This window comes from Lampetra planeri, chromosome 51 (genome assembly GCF_965212315.1).
Source record: "Lampetra planeri chromosome 51, kcLamPlan1.2.h2, whole genome shotgun sequence".
Taxonomy (NCBI): domain Eukaryota; kingdom Metazoa; phylum Chordata; class Hyperoartia; order Petromyzontiformes; family Petromyzontidae; genus Lampetra; species Lampetra planeri.
Window position 1 is genome coordinate 8,159,958 of NC_136157.1, and position 21,756 is coordinate 8,181,713.

General features: G+C 49.9%; 2 protein-coding genes across 2 annotated transcripts; both read right to left on the bottom strand.

Annotated features, from left to right (window-relative positions):
- Positions 1 to 549: 549 nt before the first annotated feature.
- COX20 (cytochrome c oxidase assembly factor COX20) lies at positions 550 to 6,673 on the bottom strand. The gene is made up of 4 exons (XM_078616517.1): positions 6,510 to 6,673; positions 4,646 to 4,760; positions 3,985 to 4,048; positions 550 to 1,926 (listed from the first exon to the last, which is right to left on the bottom strand). Exons 1-4 carry the CDS (start codon positions 6,546 to 6,548, stop codon positions 1,737 to 1,739), a joined length of 408 nt encoding a protein of 135 aa, XP_078472643.1. The 5' UTR covers positions 6,549 to 6,673; the 3' UTR covers positions 550 to 1,736.
- Positions 6,674 to 8,665: 1,992 nt separating this feature from the next.
- On the bottom strand, positions 8,666 to 18,715 carry LOC144734369 (lysophosphatidic acid receptor 6-like). The gene is made up of 2 exons (XM_078616516.1): positions 17,648 to 18,715; positions 8,666 to 10,367 (listed from the first exon to the last, which is right to left on the bottom strand). The coding sequence occupies exon 2, from the start codon at positions 10,311 to 10,313 to the stop codon at positions 9,309 to 9,311; it is 1,005 nt and encodes a 334-aa protein (XP_078472642.1). The 5' UTR covers positions 10,314 to 10,367; positions 17,648 to 18,715; the 3' UTR covers positions 8,666 to 9,308.
- Between the last annotated feature and the right edge of the window lie 3,041 nt (positions 18,716 to 21,756).

Genomic DNA, 21,756 nt, shown 5'->3' on the forward strand with positions numbered 1-21,756 from the left:
AGACGGAGGACGACGGGAAATTGGCGAAGGGATAATTTCCCCAGGTCTCACACAAATGAGGGCCCACAAAACGCGGCCCTGTAAATGGAGGAGTGGGGGGCCCATTTATCTTTCTGCCCCAGGCTTCCGGGGACCTCTGGGCAGCTTAACCCTGCTTAATTTCGAGATCCGACGAGACTGGGCACAATCACAATGAAAATTATAAACCAGGAGACGTTTCGAATGGCGGTGGTTTAAAAAGTAAAGATTCGTTCGTCGGTTGGGAGGGATGCTGTGGGGCGGCAGGATGGTAAACCCGCCGCGGTTGAGAGACGTCCCCAAAAGACCGCGGCTTCCCCGTTGGTTACGTTTACCGCATCGCAGCACCTTCCGTCGAGCAAATGTATCCACCGCGGTCCAACGCCGCATTCAGCACCATAATGGTTGGCTGCTGACTATTATAGGTTTCAAAACATTAGAATTTGCACTATTGGCTTGTTATTTTTTCAACAATTTCACACTGAAAATAAACTATCACTGCTCTGTGTTTCTCCAGTGCATCGACCAGGATTTGTGGTTTGGGTTTTTATTCCTCGTGCAGGGAGGATACTTTTATAATTTGTCGTCGAACTTATAGTACACATACAGATATATATATAACCCCACATCTCTTATCTGCTTCTTGTACACATTATCTAGCGCGGTGTTTCTCAAACTTTTTTGCATTTCCGCAGGCCACCTAGCATCCCACCCCTGGTGACAAAACACATTGAACTTCTCTCTTTAAATACCAGCCATACAAAACAAATCATATTAACGAAACATTATTATTTTACACAGCTATAATTATTTTTTTAGGGGTAGGCATTTAGATCTTAGGGTTATGGTAGTTTAATCAAAGTAGCTTACCTAACGTCATCTTTAAAATAAATATCATGAGTAACATGAATTAATGTCCGAAACAAAAAGGTATCAACGTTGTCACTATATCCGGATCAAGCTGCGTTTGCACCACAGCCCTGCGGACCACCGGGAGGGCCGTCACGAACCACTCACCGGTGGTGCGGAGACCACACTTTGAGAACAACTGGCCTAGAGGAACTAAGCTTATCACAAACAAGCTGCAGAAATAAAAATCTCTAGCAAAGGCAATTTTTTAATCCTCATTTTACGCTCTCGCAAATAAGATGGGAATCTGCTCGTCCCATCACGCCGGCGCACAGCCTTTGCGTCAACCACGCGGATACAAACTCACCAAGATCAATGCCACTAATAACCGTTGGAAGAAAATTAAAAATACTTTGACCGCCAGTGTACATACGAAGTGCAGGTTGTTCAGATTTAAATCTGTAATTGATGAGAAGACCCATCAGAACAATGTAGTCAGACCATCACGTGGCCTACCCCCAAAAAATAAATTATCAATCGTAATTTCAGCTGCAAAAACCGACGTGCTGTGATCCAAATCTCACTTGCCAAGTACACGGCGCCCCGTCCTGCCGTCTGACGCCACGTTTCCCATGGCTTCGACTTCGACGACGCCAACAGGATTTCGCGAACGGCAAACAAAGCCCGAGCACTTGGTCAGCCCCAAAGAAACAGACAAAATCCACACCCGAGTTGGGATTCGAACCAGGGGCCTTCTTGCTGCCGAGGCACAAACATTGCCACCCTAGAGGCCTCGGGGCATGAGCTCCTTAGAATTTTAAACGACTCCAGCAGCTGACGCCACCGCCCCCTTCCCTCCCCCACCATTTTCACGATCCTTGCGCCCGCACCCCCGGCGTGCCGGCGCCGTCCTCGCTCGTGTCCGCGTGGCCCTGGGGGCCTCTGACGGAGAAGTTCGGATCCACGATCGTCCCCTCGTACAGCGCTCGGTTCCTAAGTCGCTCCTGCAGGGACCGCTGCTGAATCCTCATCTTGGCGTTTTGGTATCGGCAATAGAACCTAAGAGAGGGCGTGGGGGGGGGAGAGGGCGTGGGGGGGGGAGAGGGCGTGGGGGGGAGAGCAGGCGGTGTGAGCGTGTCCGCAGTCGGAAGCAAGGCTACAACACGCCCGAGCGGTTTCCTGCTCACCGCTGCAGCGCTGCTCTTGTTTCATCTACAGCCCTGAGCCAGTGGGAGAAATTCCTCATTCCAAATATGTACGTTGGAACTTTTTCCGCACCGTACGTAGCCAACCGCGCTAAACGGTGGTGGATAAGTGCCGTCCATAGTATAATCGCCGTTGACTTCCCTAAAAAGCCGTACTCATTTTATACACCATGCTGGGATGATGGGTTCAGGCAAATTCCAATCAGGATTTAAATTCGCAACCTTCCGATTGCAAGCCACTGACTCTACCGCTGAGCCACCAAGGCAGGCGAGTTAATAAACACGTTCCCTTATTCTTTCTTTTGCATCGTTATCTGAATAGCGAATGCCATGATATTGCATTTTTTGTTTAACCAGCTATGGCTGCACGGAGCTTTATGAAACTCACTAAATATGATAAAAGTGATGTTTAGGGTGTTAGGACAATGCTTAGTACCCCGGCCTATAGGACATATTAACCGTGACACTCGCAGTTGCTTGACTTAAGATCTTTAACCACTTTAAGTGCTGATATGATTATCATATATCATTAAATATAAATGCTTAGCCTTTGTAAACTATGATGACGCATTTTGCTCGGTGGAAATGACTCCGTCATCGCAACTCATGCACGCCAAGGCCAAAATAATGAAAAATAAAATTTGAAATAAGGAAAACCACAGACATGGAGCAGCTACACTGAGATTGCGTGACTAACCAAAATAGATGTTAAGGCGAGTCAGAAAACGAGACATGTTTACGCCAAAGTTATCCAAAGCAACATTCGATGTTTATAAAAAGACATGGATTTGGAGAAAGAAAGGCATACCCATCAATGGAGATAAATTAACATTTTAGATTTCTTCACAAGTCATGATAACCAATGTGATTGCGTTAATAAACCATATGAGGCCTTAATGAAGAAGGCTACGACAAAGCAGGGCTCAATATAAAACTGGGGCCAAACAAAATGCGTGTACAGGTCCATCATCCGAAACAACAATCCACGACGCTCCTGCACATGAACCGATCTCAACGCTCCGTCTCTGAAGTGGCCGTCCGCTCGGACGAGTTCCATCCTTTGGCTGCCATTCCACAATCAGTCTCGGCCATCTGCCACTTATTCCGCCGAGCGACTGTGCTCTGCCAAAACCCCCTTAGCTCTTCTGAGCGGGTCGACAAGCGGTCTCCATCTTTGCATTTGTTGTGATCCGCGTATTCCCTTCTCCGTTTCTCAGCGTCAATTGCAAGCGAGCATCTCTCCGTGCTCCTTTGTCTATAAGACGTCAACAGTTACTGGAACTGGACTGCTCCATGCGCCAAGGGATTGGGATTTCCCACCCCTCTATCACGGCAATCAACTCAGCACTGTCCCAGCACTCTCTGAGCATGGAGACATTATCATCGGACTCTCGCTTGCTGTCCACTTATCGCTGAGTCAACGCATCAGCCGGACGTACCGGAACTCCCGAGTGGTGCACGTCACAAGGTAATAATGTTGCATGCAGCACATGTGTGCTCATGTTGATGACATATATACTCGTTTGTTTACATACGAGTACAAAGTCACCATGTGTGCATTTAACGTTTCTGTAACTTGATTGTAACTGCACTAGGATCAGTCTAAAAATAATCTTCTGGAGCCAACTTTGCACGACAGGGAATTTATTATCCAACAGTGATTCGCGGTTGTGAAATATTTTCAATTTCTCACGTGACGCAGTTTCTGTTGTACTTTTGACGTATATTTGCTTTTCACTGCTGTTACTCTATTTTTGTTCTGTTCTTGTCATTTGGGTGACTCAGGCAACTAGCAGACGAGACTCATGCTGGTCTCTTGGTTAGTTCTCAGCTGGATAAACAAAATCAACTTGAAACTCGATGCTGCGTGCAGTGCACACGCGTGCGAGCGAGCACACACTCACTCACTCACCAGGAGCTCAGGGTGGTGAAGATGAATCCTCCCATCGCGACGTCGCAGGAGCGCCGTACTCTGCCTTCGGGACACGCAGACACACGCACGCGGGCACGGCCGCAGAGTCACCAATCCGTCAGTAGTCGGGTGATTCAGTGACTAAAACTAAACTAAATTATTTTTTATTTTAGCAGATGAGGCCCACGGAGCTGTGTGCTCTTTTTGCAGAAGCGTTCAGGCCACAAATGATAGCTCAACAAAGTGGCTTATCACGTGGACATTTATAGCAGGCTTGGGAGGGAGATGGACTGGTGCGGTGCGGTGTGGGAGGTGTCAAGGTCGGCCTCTATAGAGGAGGCTCGTGAAGGACACTGCTGGTCAGTTGGGGGCAGTCACCCTCCAACAACAACGGAGGGCAGAGGAGTGACGCTCACAACAATGAGCGGAGCACCGGGTGGTTAAAATGCAGAAAGTTGGCACAGGAGGCACAGCTGCTGCATCTGCCAATCATCTCAGTCAGTCAACCCATGGCACCGGAGTCTGTCCCGTGACCTGTCAGCGAGCCTTCGACACTTCACGTGGCCACAAAGTGCACCTGGCCTGGCACAGGCGCGGTGGTGACGTCATCGCCACTTAGTGGCGAGATGGTGGCTGTTGTTGTTGAGGGAGTGAGCCGTACTCGTGAAGAGGAAGTAACTGAGGCCGAAGACGGTGGCTCCCGCGGAGCCGTGCAGCACGCACTCCCTCGCACACGGCGTGTTCTGCACGTCCAGGATGCCCAGCAGCTTGAAGCTCTGTACATTCACACGGAGCACACACGTAGGGGCACGATCAAAAACAGCTGCCATTCTCCACTAAGCGGCAGTGATGTCACCAATGCCGCGCTTGTGCCAGGCTAGGTGGTGTGCTTCGAGGCTTATTGCGTGAAGTATGGATTTCTCGTGACTGGTTCCTGCTGCCTCTGCACCGACCACTAGATCCCAAATGTGCGCCTTCGAGGTCTGTGGGCGTTCGTGAAACGTGGGAATTTCCAAAGCAGGTGTGGGCAGGCTGGCAGGCTCGGTGTAAAACCGTGGTGGCGTGTGGCGGCTGAGGTCAGTTTCCAGCCGTGAGAACAGCAGGGCCACTGGGAGCGTCATAGGCGGTGGTGGAAATGGGACGGAACGCCCCGGAACGCGCCGTGGTGGGAGTGAAAATTTGAACCTTGCGACTGCGTTCCGGAAGAAAGCCATGGGTTATTTTTGTATTCAGTTGACTCACAGATTGACCCCGAGACTAAACAGATTGACCCCGAGACTAAACAGATTGACCCCTAGACTAACAGAGAGACCCACAGACACGCACGGAAATGCACAGACACCAACAGACACGCTCAGAGACCTACGGACACGCTCAAAAAATCCTCAGACATGCACCGAGACCCACATACATGCAGACCCACGACGCTCAGAGACCCACAGACACTCACAGAGACCCAGACACACGCTCAGAGACCCATGGCCAGGCTCAGAGACACGCAGACCCACGACGCTCAGACACCAACAGACACTCACAGACACCCACGGAGATCCTCAGACACGCTCAGAGACCCATAGTCAGGCTCAGGGACCAACATGCGGAGCAAGGGGGGGAATCATGTGTGTTCTCCCAATATTGCCTTTACATTTCCAGCCCTGGTAATAGTTGTTACACAAGCACAGTCAGCCTGCTGCGGGATGTCAAGATGGGTTGTATGTTGAACTTCTTTCGCACCGCACGTAGCCAACCGTGCTAATCGGAGGCGCGGAGCTGGCCTGGACTAGCACATGAACCCTCACAAGATGACCACAACAGACCAAGGCCAACACGAACATGGGCGTCCCTGTCCAATACAAACTCCATGGATATTTATCCCAGGGTGCCTAAATACCGGTTTATATTCAGCGCCTTGAGATGTACTCCCATTTACAGTAGTCGCTTCAATTCCCCACGCTTATTAATTACACGCATTGTATAATTCTGCGTTGAACTAGAACCAGTATCGAGTCGAGCTAGTCCGTCGACTGCTGCTGCCGCCGACGAGACGAATCTTCACGTGAACACGAGTGAGCAGTTTGCGTGCTCCGGGTCGATGCCGCTGCAACGCTTCACTCGCGCAGCGCCGCGGGGCCGACGGGCTGCGTGAGGAACGCAGAGGCAGGTGCCGTGAGGGGACCGAGTTGCCTGTTCAGCCTCAGCGATAGGATCGCCTGAACCCGTCTCTCCTCTTCCATAGGACTACGTGACCCCCACGCGTGACCCCCACGGTGTGACCTCCCGACGTGACCCCTACCCCCGGGCGTGACCCCCACTCCCGGGCGTGACCCCCACCCCCGGGCGTGACTCCCCCCCCCCTGGCGTGACCCCTACGGCGTGACCCCCCAGCGTGACCCCCTCACGGCGTGACCTCCCTGACGTGACCCCCCGGCGTGACCCCCCCCCACGATGTGACCTCCCGGCGTGACCTCCCGGCGTGATCCCCACGGCGTGATCCCCACGGCGTGACCCCCACCCCCGGGCGTGACCTTGCGCGGAGCCTCTGCCGATGTCTCCTCGGTGCTCATGGCGGCGCGGGAAGACGACGGCGGCGGTGGTGGTGACGACGAAGACGGCGAACTCGTCACCACGTGACCTCGCCACCACGTGACTAACAACGCGTGGGCAGCGCGAGACTCGGTGGGGGGAAGCGCGCGCGGCGATGACGTGGGGCGCGTGACGTCAGGGGAGGAGGGGCCCAGCGCGAGTGGGAGGGGGGATGGGTGTGGGGGGGGCACGTGGGGGAGGGGGCTGGGTGGGGGGTTGTCAGAATCAGAATCTTTATTTTTTACCAGAGGTGTGGACTCGAGTCATGTGACTTGGACTCGAGTCAGACTCGAGTCATGAATTTGATGACTTGCGACTCGACTTGGACTTGCATAACAATGACTTTGTCCCACCTATGAGATGTGGACTCGAGTCATGTGACTTGGACTCGAGTCAGACTCGAGTCATGAATTTGATGACTTGCGACTCGACTTGGACTTGCATAACAATGACTTTGTCCCACCTATGTTTTTTACTGGAAAAATCCGATGGGCTGTAAAGCTCTTTTTCACAGACGTCCAGTAGGTGCGGGTCAGAAAGACACAAAAACCGAAAGGAGTGCAAAGTAGAGGAAAGTTAAGCAAGCCACTGAATATAAATACGTACACAAGTACACATTGCATCACTACATTCGTTTTCACACAAAGTGCTTGCCACAAATTAACCACACCCAGCGAACTCCGGTCATCCTCGCAGTAGCAGTGGCTATTGGCCAACCATCGCTTCCGCGGCCGTCTGGAACGCTCTCCCTTCCGATATTCGGAAGCCACTGGAGCTATTAACTTTTAAATAGGGATAAAAAAAATGCATTTCTTTAGAACTGCTTTTTTCTATTTAATGTATTGTCCTTCCCCCACACCTCCGATTATAATTATCACGGTTGGCTACGTACGGAGCAAAAGAAGTTCAACATAAATACGCACATACATGTGTACGCTCCAGAGCCTGCTTGCTTCATTAGATGCTGGAAAGCCGAGAGTCTGATGGACTAATATACACTACATGCAATGTTACAACTTGCTTTTAATCCCAATGCAGATATTGTACTTCTCAAGAAGCTGCTCTTTAGATAAAGCCAGTTGCTGACAGCTCCAGTAGAAAACCTGCTTCTCTTGCAAAGGAGACTGTCCTTGTCTCTTGCTCAAACCCCTGAAGAGGTTGGTTCTGATGCTTCACATTTAACGTGAAGCCACGGTGGTGAGATGTTAACTACCTCGCCTGGTATACAGGAGGTCGTGGGTGTCTCATTCTCCCCGCGGTCGCTGGATTTTCCCCTCCACAATTAGAATCAGCGTGCTGCTAAAAATGTCCACGTGATAAGCCACTTCGTTGAGTTTTAATTTGTGACCAGGTCGCTTCTGAAAAAGAGCTACAGAGCTCAATGGACCCTTACCTAGTAAATTATTTAAAAAAAGTTTAAAGTTTACTTGAGTGTGAAACATGTTAGACGTCCAATTTGCCAAATTGTACTTGATAAAACATGTTTCTACTGTCGTCTGGGCCTAACCATGTCCAAAGTTGTGCAATTGCCGTTTGCTCTTGTAGAGCCCTCTAACGTGAGTCTTCATTGAAAACAAGATGTATAGGGGCCGTCCATAAATGACGTAACGCACCTAGGGGGGGGGGGGGTGTCAGACATTTGTGACGATGTGTGACGAGGGGGGGGGGGTTGAGAAATGTGACGTCACGTAAAAATGCGCAACTTTAAATAAATATAGACAACACGTTCTACTTCATTAAATAGACTTTTTAATAAATGTTTTCTCCTACAACATCAGAGTGCAGCGGCACATTAAATACGCACTACAATGACAATAGTTTAAAGCGATTTGAAGCATGGAAATATGGTTTTGGGGGGGGGGGCAGAGCTTTGTGACGTCATATTTGAAGGGGGGGGGGGGTCTGACTTTTTGTGACGCCGTGTGACGAGGTGGGGAGGGGGGTCAAAAATCGTCCAAAATCGCGTGACGTCATTTATGGACGGCCCCTAAATCTCAACGGCCTCTCGTCTGGCTGATATAAAGTTTACTGAATTAATAAATGAACGTCCCCACTCTGAACAGCAATCACAACAATCACAAGAGAGAGAGAGAGAGGGTCACAGATCACAAGCGTTTATTGAGTTTTTATTATTATACAGTATATTGACTTAAATTTCGATTTAAAGCTTTCGTGACTGCAGGGATTCATCTTCTTGGTTCTTTCGGTAAAGTCACGTAGAATGGAAATAATAAAATAATAAAAATAAAACATAATAAAATAATTCTCACGACGTTTCGGCCACTGAATGACTCTGTCTTCTCGACAGACCTATTCTTCACCTGAGGACGGCTGCTTGCGTTGTGGCCGAAACGTCGTGAGAATTATTTTATTATGTTTTATTATTTTATTATTTCCATTCTACGTGACTTTACCGAAAGAACCAAGATCACCTGGAGTTTGCTGTTCCTCCTCCGTTAAAGGAATGCGGACGACGGCACGTTATCGTATGGGCCATGGTTTGGGTTGCATGGCCATAGCGGCACTGTGGCGTTGTCTTCAAAGAATCGCTACGTGTCTCTATGCATCTCTATGAGTCGATGCGTGTCTATATGCATCTCTATAGGTCTCTAAGTGGTCACTGTGGGTCTCTGTGGGTTTACTACGTGGGTTGCATGTCCACAATGGGACAACGGTGACTTGTGTACACGAAGCTGAAGCATACATAAAGTGGCGTGGATTAAATGTCGTTGGATTTCCCTTCACCCCGAGGAAGGATTGTCGACACTAGACAGTAAAATGGAAGCTTGCCGGTGACTCGAGCTCCGAGAGAGTGAGATCTTGTGCTTCGACAACGTTTCCCGAAATGTCTTCGCCGTGAAGTAATACATCACGGGGTCAAAGCAGCAATTGGTGCTCACGAGGCAATGCGAGACGATGTCCGCCACTCGGATCGCGCACTCTGCGGAGCAGCTGGGCACGTGACCCAGCCGCATGGCTCTGTACAGGGGCAGCACCGCGTGGAACGGCACGAAGCAAAACACGAACAGAGAGACGTTCACGACGATCATTGCCATGATCCTGTGCTTGTCGGACGCGTCGTTGCGCATCGTCCGTGGCCTGTGCAGCTCAGCGAGGACGGCGCACGAGCAGCACAGGATGACGGCGAGGCACGTGAAGCAGATTGTCCCTGCGGCCACGATCACCCACAGCAGGAAGGAATCCCACGAACGCTTGGAGAAGCTTTCGAAGCATTTCGGCTCCTCGGAATCGGTGAGAGGTCTGACGAGCAGGCTCGAGCTCGCCCCGACGGTGAAGACCCACACGGCGAAGGAGGCAAACTTCGCGTACCGGGGCCGACGCGCTGAGCGCGAAGAGATCGGGTGAACAATGGCGAGGAAGCGATCGATGCTGATGAACGCCATGAAGAAAGCTCCACCGTACAGGTTGACGTAGAATGCGGCGGTACAAATTCGGCAGAAGACCTCGGTGAACGGCCATGTCCCCCTGTGGTAGTAATAAATCTTGAACGGGAGCGTGAACACCAGGAACATGTCGGTGAAAGCCAGGTTCATCATGAAGATGACCGTCCCCAAATTACGACTCTGCAGCTGGAAGAATCCCCAGAGCGCGACTCCGTTGAGGGCCAGGCCCACGATGAACACCGCGCTGTACGTGGACACGAAGAGCGTCCGCTTGAGTCCCCGGTAGTCGCACGCGCAGCCCTCCGTGACGTTCCCGGGGACTCCGCTCGCGTTCGCCTGCATCGCGGGCTCGCCTCGGGCTTCCCTCGCGCTCCGCTCGGCTTCGGCACACGAATCCTGAAGTTCGGGAATATTCGGCAGGGAAAAGGAACAGATTGGGGTATACCGGTGGTGTGCGGTAACAATAAATAAACAACTCTTTTTTGATAATTATTATACTGGTAGGAACCACCTGGTTCCACCAGCCCACAGGGGATTATTGTGTCCGTCTGTCCATCGTCACAAATATCTGACCCCCCCCCCCCCCCAGGTGCGTGACGTCATTTATGGACGGTCCCTAAGTTCGAGCGGCACGTAGTCATACTTCAGTGTTAATTGTTCGGGTAATGGATTTATTCATGAGAGTGGAGGTTCAGGATATTGGCTCGCTTGATTTATCCCAGATATTTACGTATGCTTGCAACCAAGTAAGCACAATTGTACCCGATCTCATTGCCTCTCAGAAGCTAAGCAGGTCTTTCAGCCTGGTTAGCACGTGAATGGGTGGCGACCAGGGCTTGCCGGGTGCTTTAGACGTGGGGTTGCGAGGTGCGGCCAAGAGATGGCGGTGCTGTGTGTGTGCTTGGTTCTCTCTGGGTTCTCCAGTTTCTCTTTGGTTCTTTCGGTGAAGCCACGTATAAAGATAAAATAATAAATTAAATACTAGCTTACGACGTTTCGATTGCAACACAAGCAATCATCATCAGGTATAAATTCATCATCAGGTATAAATTCATTTATACCTGATGATGATTGCTTGTGTTGAAATCGAAACGTCGTATGCTATTATTTAATTTATTATTTTATCTTTATACATGACTTTACCGAAATAACCAAAGAGTAATTCCTGCAGTCACGAAAGCTCCAAATTAAGATTTCTCCAGTTTCCTTCCCACTCGTTCATGGAATCGACCAAACATCATCCCGATGCAGGACCGTCCTGACAAACGAGTCCTAAAAAGTCAGATATTCCTACTGGACATCTGTCAAAAAGAGCTTAATAGCTCATCGGATTCCTCCAGTATAAATACACATTCTGATAATGGAAATATCAAATCAGTTTTACGTAACGCAGTCAAACAAAGAGACCTCACTTGAAGGCGAAGATGCTACTGTGATGTTACGATTAGGACACTGGGTCTCCTCGCTAAGCATTTGAAACTATGGTGCAAGTAGGGCTCTTAAAGCTCCCCTCCCGCCCCACCTCTGTCCACCCAAAATTCTATTGAACCAGGACACCTCGCTGATCTCATTCTAGCTTTGAAGTTTTCGTGACTGCAAGGATCCATACTCTTTGGTTCTCTCGGTAAAGTCACGTAGGTGAAAAAAAAAAGAAATAAAAAAATAGTGATTTAATTTTATTACTTCTATTTTTATTCTTTTTTCACCTCGTTGATCTCGTTAAGGAGCATGAACCATCACTGCCAACTCCGCTCATCCTCGCAGCAGCAGTAGCAGCAGCGGCCTTTGGCTGGCCATGCGCTTCCACGGCCACCTGGAACACTCTTCTGTCCGATATTCGGAAGCCACTGGAGCCGTGCACTTTTAAAGCATCTAAGATTAAAAACTAAAATCTTCAGAACTGCCTTTTGGGTTTAGTTTGTTGTCCTTCCCCCGCACCTCCGACTAGCACGGCTGGCTATGTACGGTGCGAAAGAAGTTCAACATACATTGTAAATTAATACACCGCAGCTGATCGCCAGATCGCGTGTGGTGGGGTAATATGGTGGTACTCGCACTTTCCCCAAGATATCTGACCATCCTGGAAGAGTAGGCCTAAAGTCTGGCAGCAGTGGCGCGAGCGAGCAATTGCAAGGCTGCACCGTCGCCTGTGATATTGTAAAGCAGCCACATTGCTGCATTTGTAGCGGTGTCCATGGCCTGCGGGGCCAATTGCGGCCCCTGGTGGCCTTTGGTGCGGCCCCTGACGTGCGGCCACGCCGACAAACAAATTGTGAAAACACCCCCCATCATCATCATCATCGTCGTGCTGCTGTCAACCCATCAATGGATTCAAATGTGTGGCGGCCCTCAAGCTGATGATGTATTATAGGCTAAAGTGCAGATGTAGATGCCACTGGTTCTTCACGTTCTGCAGATGTAGATGCCACTGGTTCTTCACGTTCTGCAGATGTAGATGCCACTGGTTCTTCACGTTCTGCAGATGTAGATGTCACTGGTTCTTCGTGTTCTGCAGATGTAGATGTCACTGGTTCTTCGTGTTTTGCAGATGTAGATGCCACTGGTTCTTCGTGTTTTGCAGATGTAGATGCCACTGGTTCTTCACGTTCTGCAGATGTAGATGCCACTGGTTCTTCATGTTCTGCAGATGTAGATGTCACTGGTTCTTCGTGTTTTGCAGATGTAGATGCCACTGGTTCTTCATGTTCTGCAGATGTAGATGTCACTGGTTCTTCGTGTTCTGCAGATGTAGATGCCACTGGTTCTTTACGCTCTGTAGATGTAGATGCCACTGGTTCTTCACGTTCTGCAGATGTAGATGCCACTGGTTCTTCACGTTCTGCAGATGTTGATGCCACTGGTTCTTCACGTTCTGCAGATGTAGATGCCACTGGTTCATCACGTTCTGCAGATGTAGATGCCACTGGTTCTTCACGTTCTGCAGATGTAGATGCCACTGGTTCTTCACGTTCTGCAGATGTAGATGCCACTGGTTCTTCACGTTCTGTAGATGTAGATGCCACTGGTTCTTCACGTTCTTCAGATGTAGATGCCACTGGTTCTTCATGTTCTGCAGATGTAGATGTCACTGGTTCTTCGTGTTCTGCAGATGTAGATGCCACTGGTTCTTTACGCTCTGTAGATGTAGATGCCACTGGTTCTTCACGTTCTGCAGATGTAGATGCCACTGGTTCTTCACGTTCTGCAGATGTTGATGCCACTGGTTCTTCACGTTCTGCAGATGTAGATGCCACTGGTTCTTCACGTTCTGCAGATGTAGATGCCACTGGTTCTTCACGTTCTGCAGATGTAGATGCCACTGGTTCTTCACGTTCTGCAGATGTAGATGCCACTGGTTCTTCACGTTCTGCAGATGTAGATGCCACTGGTTCTTCACGTTCTGCAGATGTAGATGCCACTGGTTCTTCATGTTCTGCAGATGTAGATGCCACTGGTTCTTCATGTTCTGCAGATGTAGATGCCACTGGTTCTTCACGTTCTGCAGATGTAGATGCCACTGGTTCTTCATGTTCTGCAGATGTAGATGCCACTGGTTCTTCATGTTCTGCAGATGTAGATGCCACTGGTTCTTCATGTTCTGCAGATGTAGATGCCACTGGTTCTTCATGTTCTGCAGATGTAGATGCCACTGGTTCTTCACGTTCTGCAGATGTAGATGCCACTGGTTCTTCATGTTCTGCAGATGTAGATGCCACTGGTTCTTTACGTTTTACAGATGTAGATGCCACTGGTTCTTCATATTGTGTAGATGTAGATGCCACCACCACCATCTATTGCACGACGGTTGAACTTACGACTCTCGGTCCGAACAGGCAACTGGACATACGGACCATCTTTGTTCGTATCTCTTAAAGTTCGTGAGTCGAATGATGTTCGTAAGTAGAGGAGTCTCTGTATTCTGACTTGCACACGGCCCGTGTGATTCCTTCAGCAGCGAGAAGCCGCGCCCACGTTCCCCGCGGCCACAGCGCGGCTCTGCGGTCAGCGCGTCTGAGCTGGCACCGACAAATTTAACTTTTTGGGAACCGGGGATTCATTCGCCCGCGATTAAACTCCGCGAAGCGTAGCTGAGCCCAGCCACCCATGACTATGCAGACGACAACAGCGACAACACCACCGACACGTAAACATCGTTTTAGGTTCAAGATGCACTGATTCTGGTCAAAATGTCAGCTCTGGTGATTATAACTATTGGTCTGGATGTCACGTGACGGAGATGACTTTCTAGCAGAGCAGGCGCTAGGGAGGGCTGCTGGGTTGAGCCTTTCACCACCAAACGTGCCGTGGGGTAACCACCCAGGCTTACTCTGATCGAGCGGACTTCTTCTTATTCGTATGGCTGGCGAAGCAGTTGTAGTTTTATATTCTTGGTTCTTTCGGTAAAGTCACGTAGAATGGAATTAATAAAATAATAAAAATAAAACATAATAAAATAATTCTCACGACGTTTCGGCCACAACGTCGTGAGAATTGTATTTTATTATGTTTTATTTTTATTATTTTATTATTTCCATTCTACGTGACTTTACCGAAAGAACCAAGAAGATGAATCCCTGCAGTCACGAAAGCTTTAAATCAAAATTCAGTTGTAGTTTGATGTCGAGGTTCGCGATCCATTCAGCGGATTCAGGCTTCCTGGACAGAAGCTTCCTCTCCTTCACTCAGCTGCCCTCATATGGAACTGCCTCGCCAATGAACGCATTTGTCAGCGAGATCACCGATTCTGGTCTCCGGGCCTTCAAAATGCCGAGCAGCACGTGGTGACGTCGCCTGACGTCACCGCACGCCTCGTGGGGACCGAGTCTTTGAGCTGCAGCGAACCCAACGATTACGCCGATTAGATGTGCTCATGTCTGATACGGCGGTTGTTCACAATTGCATCCAATAATAAAAGGTTGCTTCGAAGTGAGTCCCTGTCACGGTGCCCCCCCCTCCTCCCCACACGACTCGACTGCCCCCCCACCCCCATCGGTGATGATCTGGGACCAGCCCTCACTGCATCTGACAATCATTTCTGTCATCCAAATCGCCTGTGATTCTTCGGGGAAGCTGTTGGAAAGACACAGATTGCAGCTGTCCTTGTTCCGTATGACTGGATGTATGGTTGAGTTAACAAATAAGTGTCGACATAGAAATATACTGTAGTGGTCTGCGTCGGGAACGTTGCCAGAACGAGATTGCATTGAGCTGATTAAAGGAATAAAAACGGTGGCATTTATTTCCGAACGGTTATGTAGCCTTACAGAATGGCATGCATTTTAATAGCAAAATTTCCATCTAAATGTATAACCCAAGAAGGAATATTCCTAAGGTGAAACTGTAGAAATGGCATATGAACTGAACCGTGTACTTCTATTCAGCCTGCAGAGAAGACACGAGGAATTGAACGTGAATGAATATTCAACTCTTATTTCCTACTTCTCTGGAAGGAACCTTAACATTTATTTATTTTAAATTCGTTATACCATCAGTATTCAACAATGCGAGTTGAACCGCATCAACTCCACAAACCATGGCAGTAGATGCCTGATGCACAAATTGAAAAAAAAAACCTCTCCAGCAGTGTGCGACTATTGTCATCCAGAACAGACAGTGCAACGTATAATGAATGGCCCGATGCCCGATCCACAAATAAGAAGGAGACATCACAGCGATGATTTAATCCGCTGCTCCAGACGCGGTTGTCTGGCTGGACCAGCTGAATGTCAAACTGAAGTCGTGTTGCTCTGCATCCACATCAGCAGCAGCCATAAGAAAGAAGAGGGCATCCCTATCACTACCCCAACCCCTATCAATACCCCTATCACTACCCCAACCCCTATCAATACCCCTATCACTACCCCAACCCCTATCACTACCCCTATCACTACCCCAACCCCTATCAATACCCCAACCCTTATCACTACTCCAACCCCTATCACTACCCCAACCCCTATCACTACCCCAACCCCTATCACTACCCCAACCCCTATCACTACCCAACCCCTATCACTACCCCAACCCCTATCCCAACCCCTATCACTACCCCAACCCCTATCACTACCCCAACCCCTATCACTACCCCAACCCCTATCACTACCCAACCCCTATCACTACCCCAACCCCTATCCCAACCCCTATTACTACCCAAACCCCTATCACTACCCCAGCCCCTATCACTACCCAAACCCCTATCACCACCCCAACCCCTATCACTACCCAACCCCCATCACTACCACAACCCCTATCACTACCCCTGCCCCTATCACTACCCCAACCCCTATCACTACCCCAACCCACATCACTACCCCAAACCCTATCACTACCCCTGCCCCTATCACTACCGCAACCCCTATCACTACCCCTGCCCCTATCACTACCCCAATCCCTATCACTACCTATGTCACTAACCCAGAACAGGCTGTACAATAGATAACGACGCAATGCCCCGATCCACAAATACGGGGACATCGCAGCGATACACTAATCCGCTACGACTCCTGCTAACGCGCTTGTCTGCTGGCTTGACCACCTGAAGGTGACATTGTAGTCGTGTTGCTCTGCATCTACAGCAGCAGCAGTAGCAGCAGCCACACGACAGGCTGAAGTATTCAGTGATCCACGATTGCGTGGGTTGCAAAGCTTGCGTTGCCGAGATCTCCCTGTATTTACAATACGCGTCCACTTTCCAGGATCCATGAAGCTTGAAAAAATAACTCGGAACAATGAGCAGGGGTAGTGGGAATAAAACGATCACACGCGAGCCACGATCCAGCAGCACTTTAACTATTAAGCACAGAACACTCCACCCATCAGTAACACTAACACGTCGTACTAACACGACCCATGGTGTCGCAGCACTAATACTTAGAGCGCAGAGTAACCCTCCCGGCAGTAACTTGTGACAACACGAGGATGCGACTCTACTTGGAAGATGGCATTGGCTGTACATCTGTGAACCGACACACGTACGATTTAAATGTAATCGTGCAATCCAATTCGGCCAGGAAGCTCAGCGGTAGAGCAGACGCAGAAAGTTAACGGTTGCGAGATCAAATGTTGGTCGTGGGTTGGCTCAGCCAAGCATCCCTCCGCGGTCGATAAAATAGTGTACCACTTCGTGGGGAAGTCACAAGAGTGGTTTGCCCGAGATGGCGAGACTCGCCCGATGGGAATTTCCCTCACTGGCTCAGGGCTGTAAACAGATGAGCACTGCTTCAATGCTCATTTCAGCCAGAACTCACCTTGTTTAACATGAACTTTATACCGTTGGTACCTCATTTGCCAGTAAAAAATATGATAATTGTTTTTTTACCCTTTTATCTGGCAACAAAACTGACACTTTTTTTTTGCATTATGACTGCAGGTATTGTGGTCTATGCAAACATGACTCCTCGTAAAAACGGTGTCAGTTTTGTTGCCAGATAAAATGGTAAAAAAACAATTATGAACTGTATAGATTGAAGCACTATTAACATAAATTTGTAAGTTTGTTTACAAAAATAAAAAGCCTTTGAGTTAGAGTCAAATCGCGGTGCGGTTTAGGCGCGACTTTATATATAAAAAGCAAGCCGTTAGTAAACTGCAGCTTTTGAAACCATTTCACGTATTTTTGAACGCAGTAATTTTTCGTGACCGTAGACGAATTATAATGTCGGCAAGTAGCAGCAACTCACCCTGCCCGCTGGCCGGTCACGATGGATCTCTCGCTGGGGCCCTTCACGAGTCGGTGAAGTCTTGTTGGGTGTGGCCACCTGCCCCGGTGTGCACGTATGTCGTGAATGCGTGGTGAGTGTGAGTGGTGAGTGTGTGTGGTGAGTGTGAGTGTGTGTGGTGAGTGTGTGGGGGCAGTGTGGGGAGCGGCAGTGTTGCGGTTAGCGCTACGCTGCGCTACGAACCCGGCGACCCGAGTTCGATTCCCGCTCACGAGCCAAACACCAGTGACAATTATCTGAACCGGTCCTGGGCCTCCCCTAGGTCCACTTAGCTTCAAATGAGTACCTGGTGGAGTGTGTAAACAAATGTATCGCCACTGCCGTGCCGGGCTTCGTGGGTTCTTGCTAAGAGCCCCTGCCCCGACAGTCTGTTACGGGAGATCTTCGCCTATTTTTGTGGAGTAGTAACAAGTCAGCAAACCACGGAAGTGCGCTCAAACCACACCGCTCCACCCACCCACAAATCGGCAAATAATCAAATTGTGAATTATTCGAAATCTACTTACAAGAATGCTGCTTCGCTGCGCTGCAGTGAGCGTCAAATGTCAAAAACGTGGCCATTGGGGCTGTCAGTGGTGAGCTGAACTACAACTGGATAAATTAACATCTTTAACCCGGTGCCTCATCCTTCATACCATACTCATTTTGATTAATCAATATCGCTAACAGCAACACTACACGCAATCAGTATTACTCATACGAATATCAAGTGTGGAAAAACCACGCTTACGCATGGGATTGCGCAACGCTTTCCCACTTGCTGGGATCCACGGCAATATGCGCGCTGATTCTATAAACGCTGCGTTACAAGAGGCGCTGATAAGAAAAACTTAAAGTTGCGTGTCAAGCCTCCAGATGAAATCAACAGGCGATGATGTCGATCCGCGCGCCAGAGGCCGGCGAACCGAATTGTTTTGTTTTGTCTGTGGGTGGAGATATCGTGGCCGGGATCCGATGCAGAAGTCGCTGGAAGGTTCCTGCACCTCCAATTAGCACTGTTGGCTAGGGGCCGTCCATAAATGACATCACGCACCTCGGGGAGGGAGGGTCAGACATTTGTGACGATGTGTGACGAGGGGGGGGGGGGTTGAGAAATGTGACGTTACCCCAAAATGCGCAACTTTAAACACATTTCTGCGGAGGGAGCTGCTAGGAACGTTGGGTTGCTCTGTCAATGGCCAGGGTCAACGGCGGCGTGGTGTATTCCGCAAATATGCCCGACTGTGACGGCGGGCACAAGCCGGCGTGAGTAGGTTAAACGTTGAGTTTTATAAGGGCACCACGGGGTGACCAGCCCCTCCCCACCCAGCCCCACCCCTCCCACCCCCACCCAGCCCCACCCTCCCCACCCAGCCCCTCCCCACCCTCCCCACCCAGCCCCTCCCCACCCTCCCCACCCAGCCCCTCCCCACCCAGCCCTTCCCTGCACGACGGACACAATAATCCCCTGTGGGCTGGTGTAACCAGGAGGTTCCTACCAGTGATATGACGCCGTGTGACAAAGGGGGGGGGTCAAAAATCGTCCAAAATCGCGTGACGTCATTTATGAACGGCCCCCTACGTACGGTGCGAACGAAGTTCAACGCACACACGCGGGAGCGAGTTCGGTCCGGGCCGATGGCTGTGTGAGCAACAGACGTGGCCACGGACACCACGGGGAGCGGGTGGCCAGCTCCGAGGGGACAATAGCGAATGGTGCTGTAGGGCGTTGTTGAAGTTGGGGGGTGGGGGGGCTGCCGGATAGCCGTGCCTGTGTACATCCGTTACAATACTTGAAAGTCAATGAATCCACAAGGTGGTCCAGATGTCTCGTGACCCCCCCCCCCCCCCCCAATTAATTGACCCCTAACAAATGCTGACTTATTTCTGCTTTCACACGAAAAATATTGCGTTTGCGAGAAATTCAATGGGGGTCACGAGACATCTGGACCACTTTTTTTTTACAATACCCTATCTTCATTTCTAACAGTCACAAATCTCGCCCACACCCAATCCGCCGCAACGCTGCAACCCTCTGGGAAGTCGCCTGCGAGTCGAGGGAAACAGTCGCCCCCTTTCCCACTCACCAGGAGCCTCGAATGAACGTCCCTCGACGTCGTTCGAAGTCGCGCTCTCGCGTTTTTGGAAGCGCTCAACTTTCAACTATGCGAGAGCATCAGTCCGCTTGGGAGAGCGCGAAAAAAACCCAATAAGGAAACTCCCTGTGAGTGAAACTTGCCTGTAGGCATGGGCATGTGACCTCAAACCGCATACTTGTGTTCGGCATTGCAGAGAATAAATGAGGAATTGTACGCGAATGAATATTTCCTCTTTCTCTGAAAGGAACAATGAAACATTTGTGTTCTTTTTTGCGTTACACCATCAGCATTGAACGATGCGAATTCAATCCACGATGAAACTTGGGAGAGCTGAAAGGAGTTCAAAAGAACTCACACGTGCGCACACAACAACCGCCATTAAGTGGCGGTGACGTCACCACGACGCTTGTGCCAGGCCATGTGCACCTTGAGGCCACGTGAAGTGTCGAACGCCCGCTCGCAGAAGGTCACGGGGCAGACCCAGCAGGTGCCACGGGTCGACTGACTGAGACGACCGAGATGAATGGCTGATGCACCACCTGTGCCCCCTACTGTGCCAACTTGCTATACTTTAGCCACCCGGCTCTCCGCTCGTTGTTGTGAGCGTCGCTCCTCCGCCCTCCGTTGTTGTGGTGACGTCACCGCCACTTAGTGGCGAATGGCGGTTGTTGTTGTTAGCGTGCGTGTGCCTCAGTGAAAGACCCAACGCGGACGATCCCTCGGAGTTCGATCGTCCACGAGGCAGCTCGCGGTCCACCCTGAGCCGCATCCACTGCACAAACCACGGCAGCAGTAAGATGCCGATAACCCTGATGATGATGACGATGATGCACACAACTCTCCAGTAGTAAATTTCGATTTAAAGCTTTCGTGACTGCAGGGTTTCATCTTCTTGGTTCTTTCGGTAAAGTCACGTAGAATGGAAATAATAAAATAAAACATAATAAAATAATTCTCACGACGTTTCGGCCACAACACAAGCAGCCGTCCTCAGATGAAGACCAGGTCTGTCGGTGAGACAGCGTCATTCATTCAGACGCTGTCTCCCCGACAGACCTGGTCTTCACCTGAGGACGGCTGCTTGCGTTGTGGCCGAAACGTCGTGAGAATTATTTTATTATGTTTTGTTTTATTATTTTATTATTTCCATTCTCCAGTAGTAGTGTGGCGACTGCCGTCAATCCAGAACAGAGACCGGAGTACAACATGGAACGACGACCCACACATACGAAGGAGACATCACAGCCATGACGATGATGACGATACACGACTCCGCTTGCTCCTGAAGCGGTTGTCTGCTGGCTTCACCATCTGAACGTGGCATTGTAGTCGTGTTGCTCTGCATCTACATCAACAGCAGTAGCAGCAGCCATACGAAAGCTTTAAGGGGCCGTCCATAAATGACGTCACGCACCTGGGGGGGGTGAGAAATGTGACGTCACATCAAAATGCGCAACTTTAAATAGATATAGAATTGTTATAACAACACTAATTGTTATAACAACACTCCTACAACATCAGAGTGCAGCGCCACATTCAATACGCACTACAATGACAATAGTTTGAAGCGATTTGAAGCATGTTTTATTTTCAAAATGGAAATATGGTTTTGGGGGGGGGGGCAGAGCTTTGTGACGTCATATTTGAGGGGGGGTCTGACTTTTTGTGACGCCGTGTGACGAGGGGGGGGGGTCAAAAATCGTCCAAAATCGCGTGACGTCATTTATGGACGGCGCCTAAGTCAAGATTTAATCAGATTTAGTTTAGACTCAACCGGGGTGGAGAGTGGGTGGGGGGGAAGTAACGTCATCACGCACCAGGCCGGGGTACGGGTGACGTCTTCACGCAGATTATCGCGGTGACGTCATCACGCAACGAGCGTCCGGATTAAGGGTGACGTCATCACGCATATTGTGATGACGTCACCGCGCAAACACGCCTGCTTGGCCGCGCGCCAGGAAAAAAGTCAACCAGGAATACAGTGTGATTTAT

Coding starts and splice junctions, on each gene's coding strand:
- COX20 (XM_078616517.1), bottom strand. CDS start 6,548: ATGAGCACCGAGGAGACATCGGCAGAGGCTCCGCGCAAG. Junction 4,761..6,509: donor CGGCAGAGGCTCCGCGCAAG/GTCACGCCCGGG, acceptor GTGAATGTACAG/AGCTTCAAGCTGCTGGGCAT. Junction 4,049..4,645: donor CAGTTACTTCCTCTTCACGA/GTACGGCTCACT, acceptor CGTGTCCCGAAG/GCAGAGTACGGCGCTCCTGC.
- LOC144734369 (XM_078616516.1), bottom strand. CDS start 10,313: ATGCAGGCGAACGCGAGCGGAGTCCCCGGGAACGTCACGGAGGGCTGC.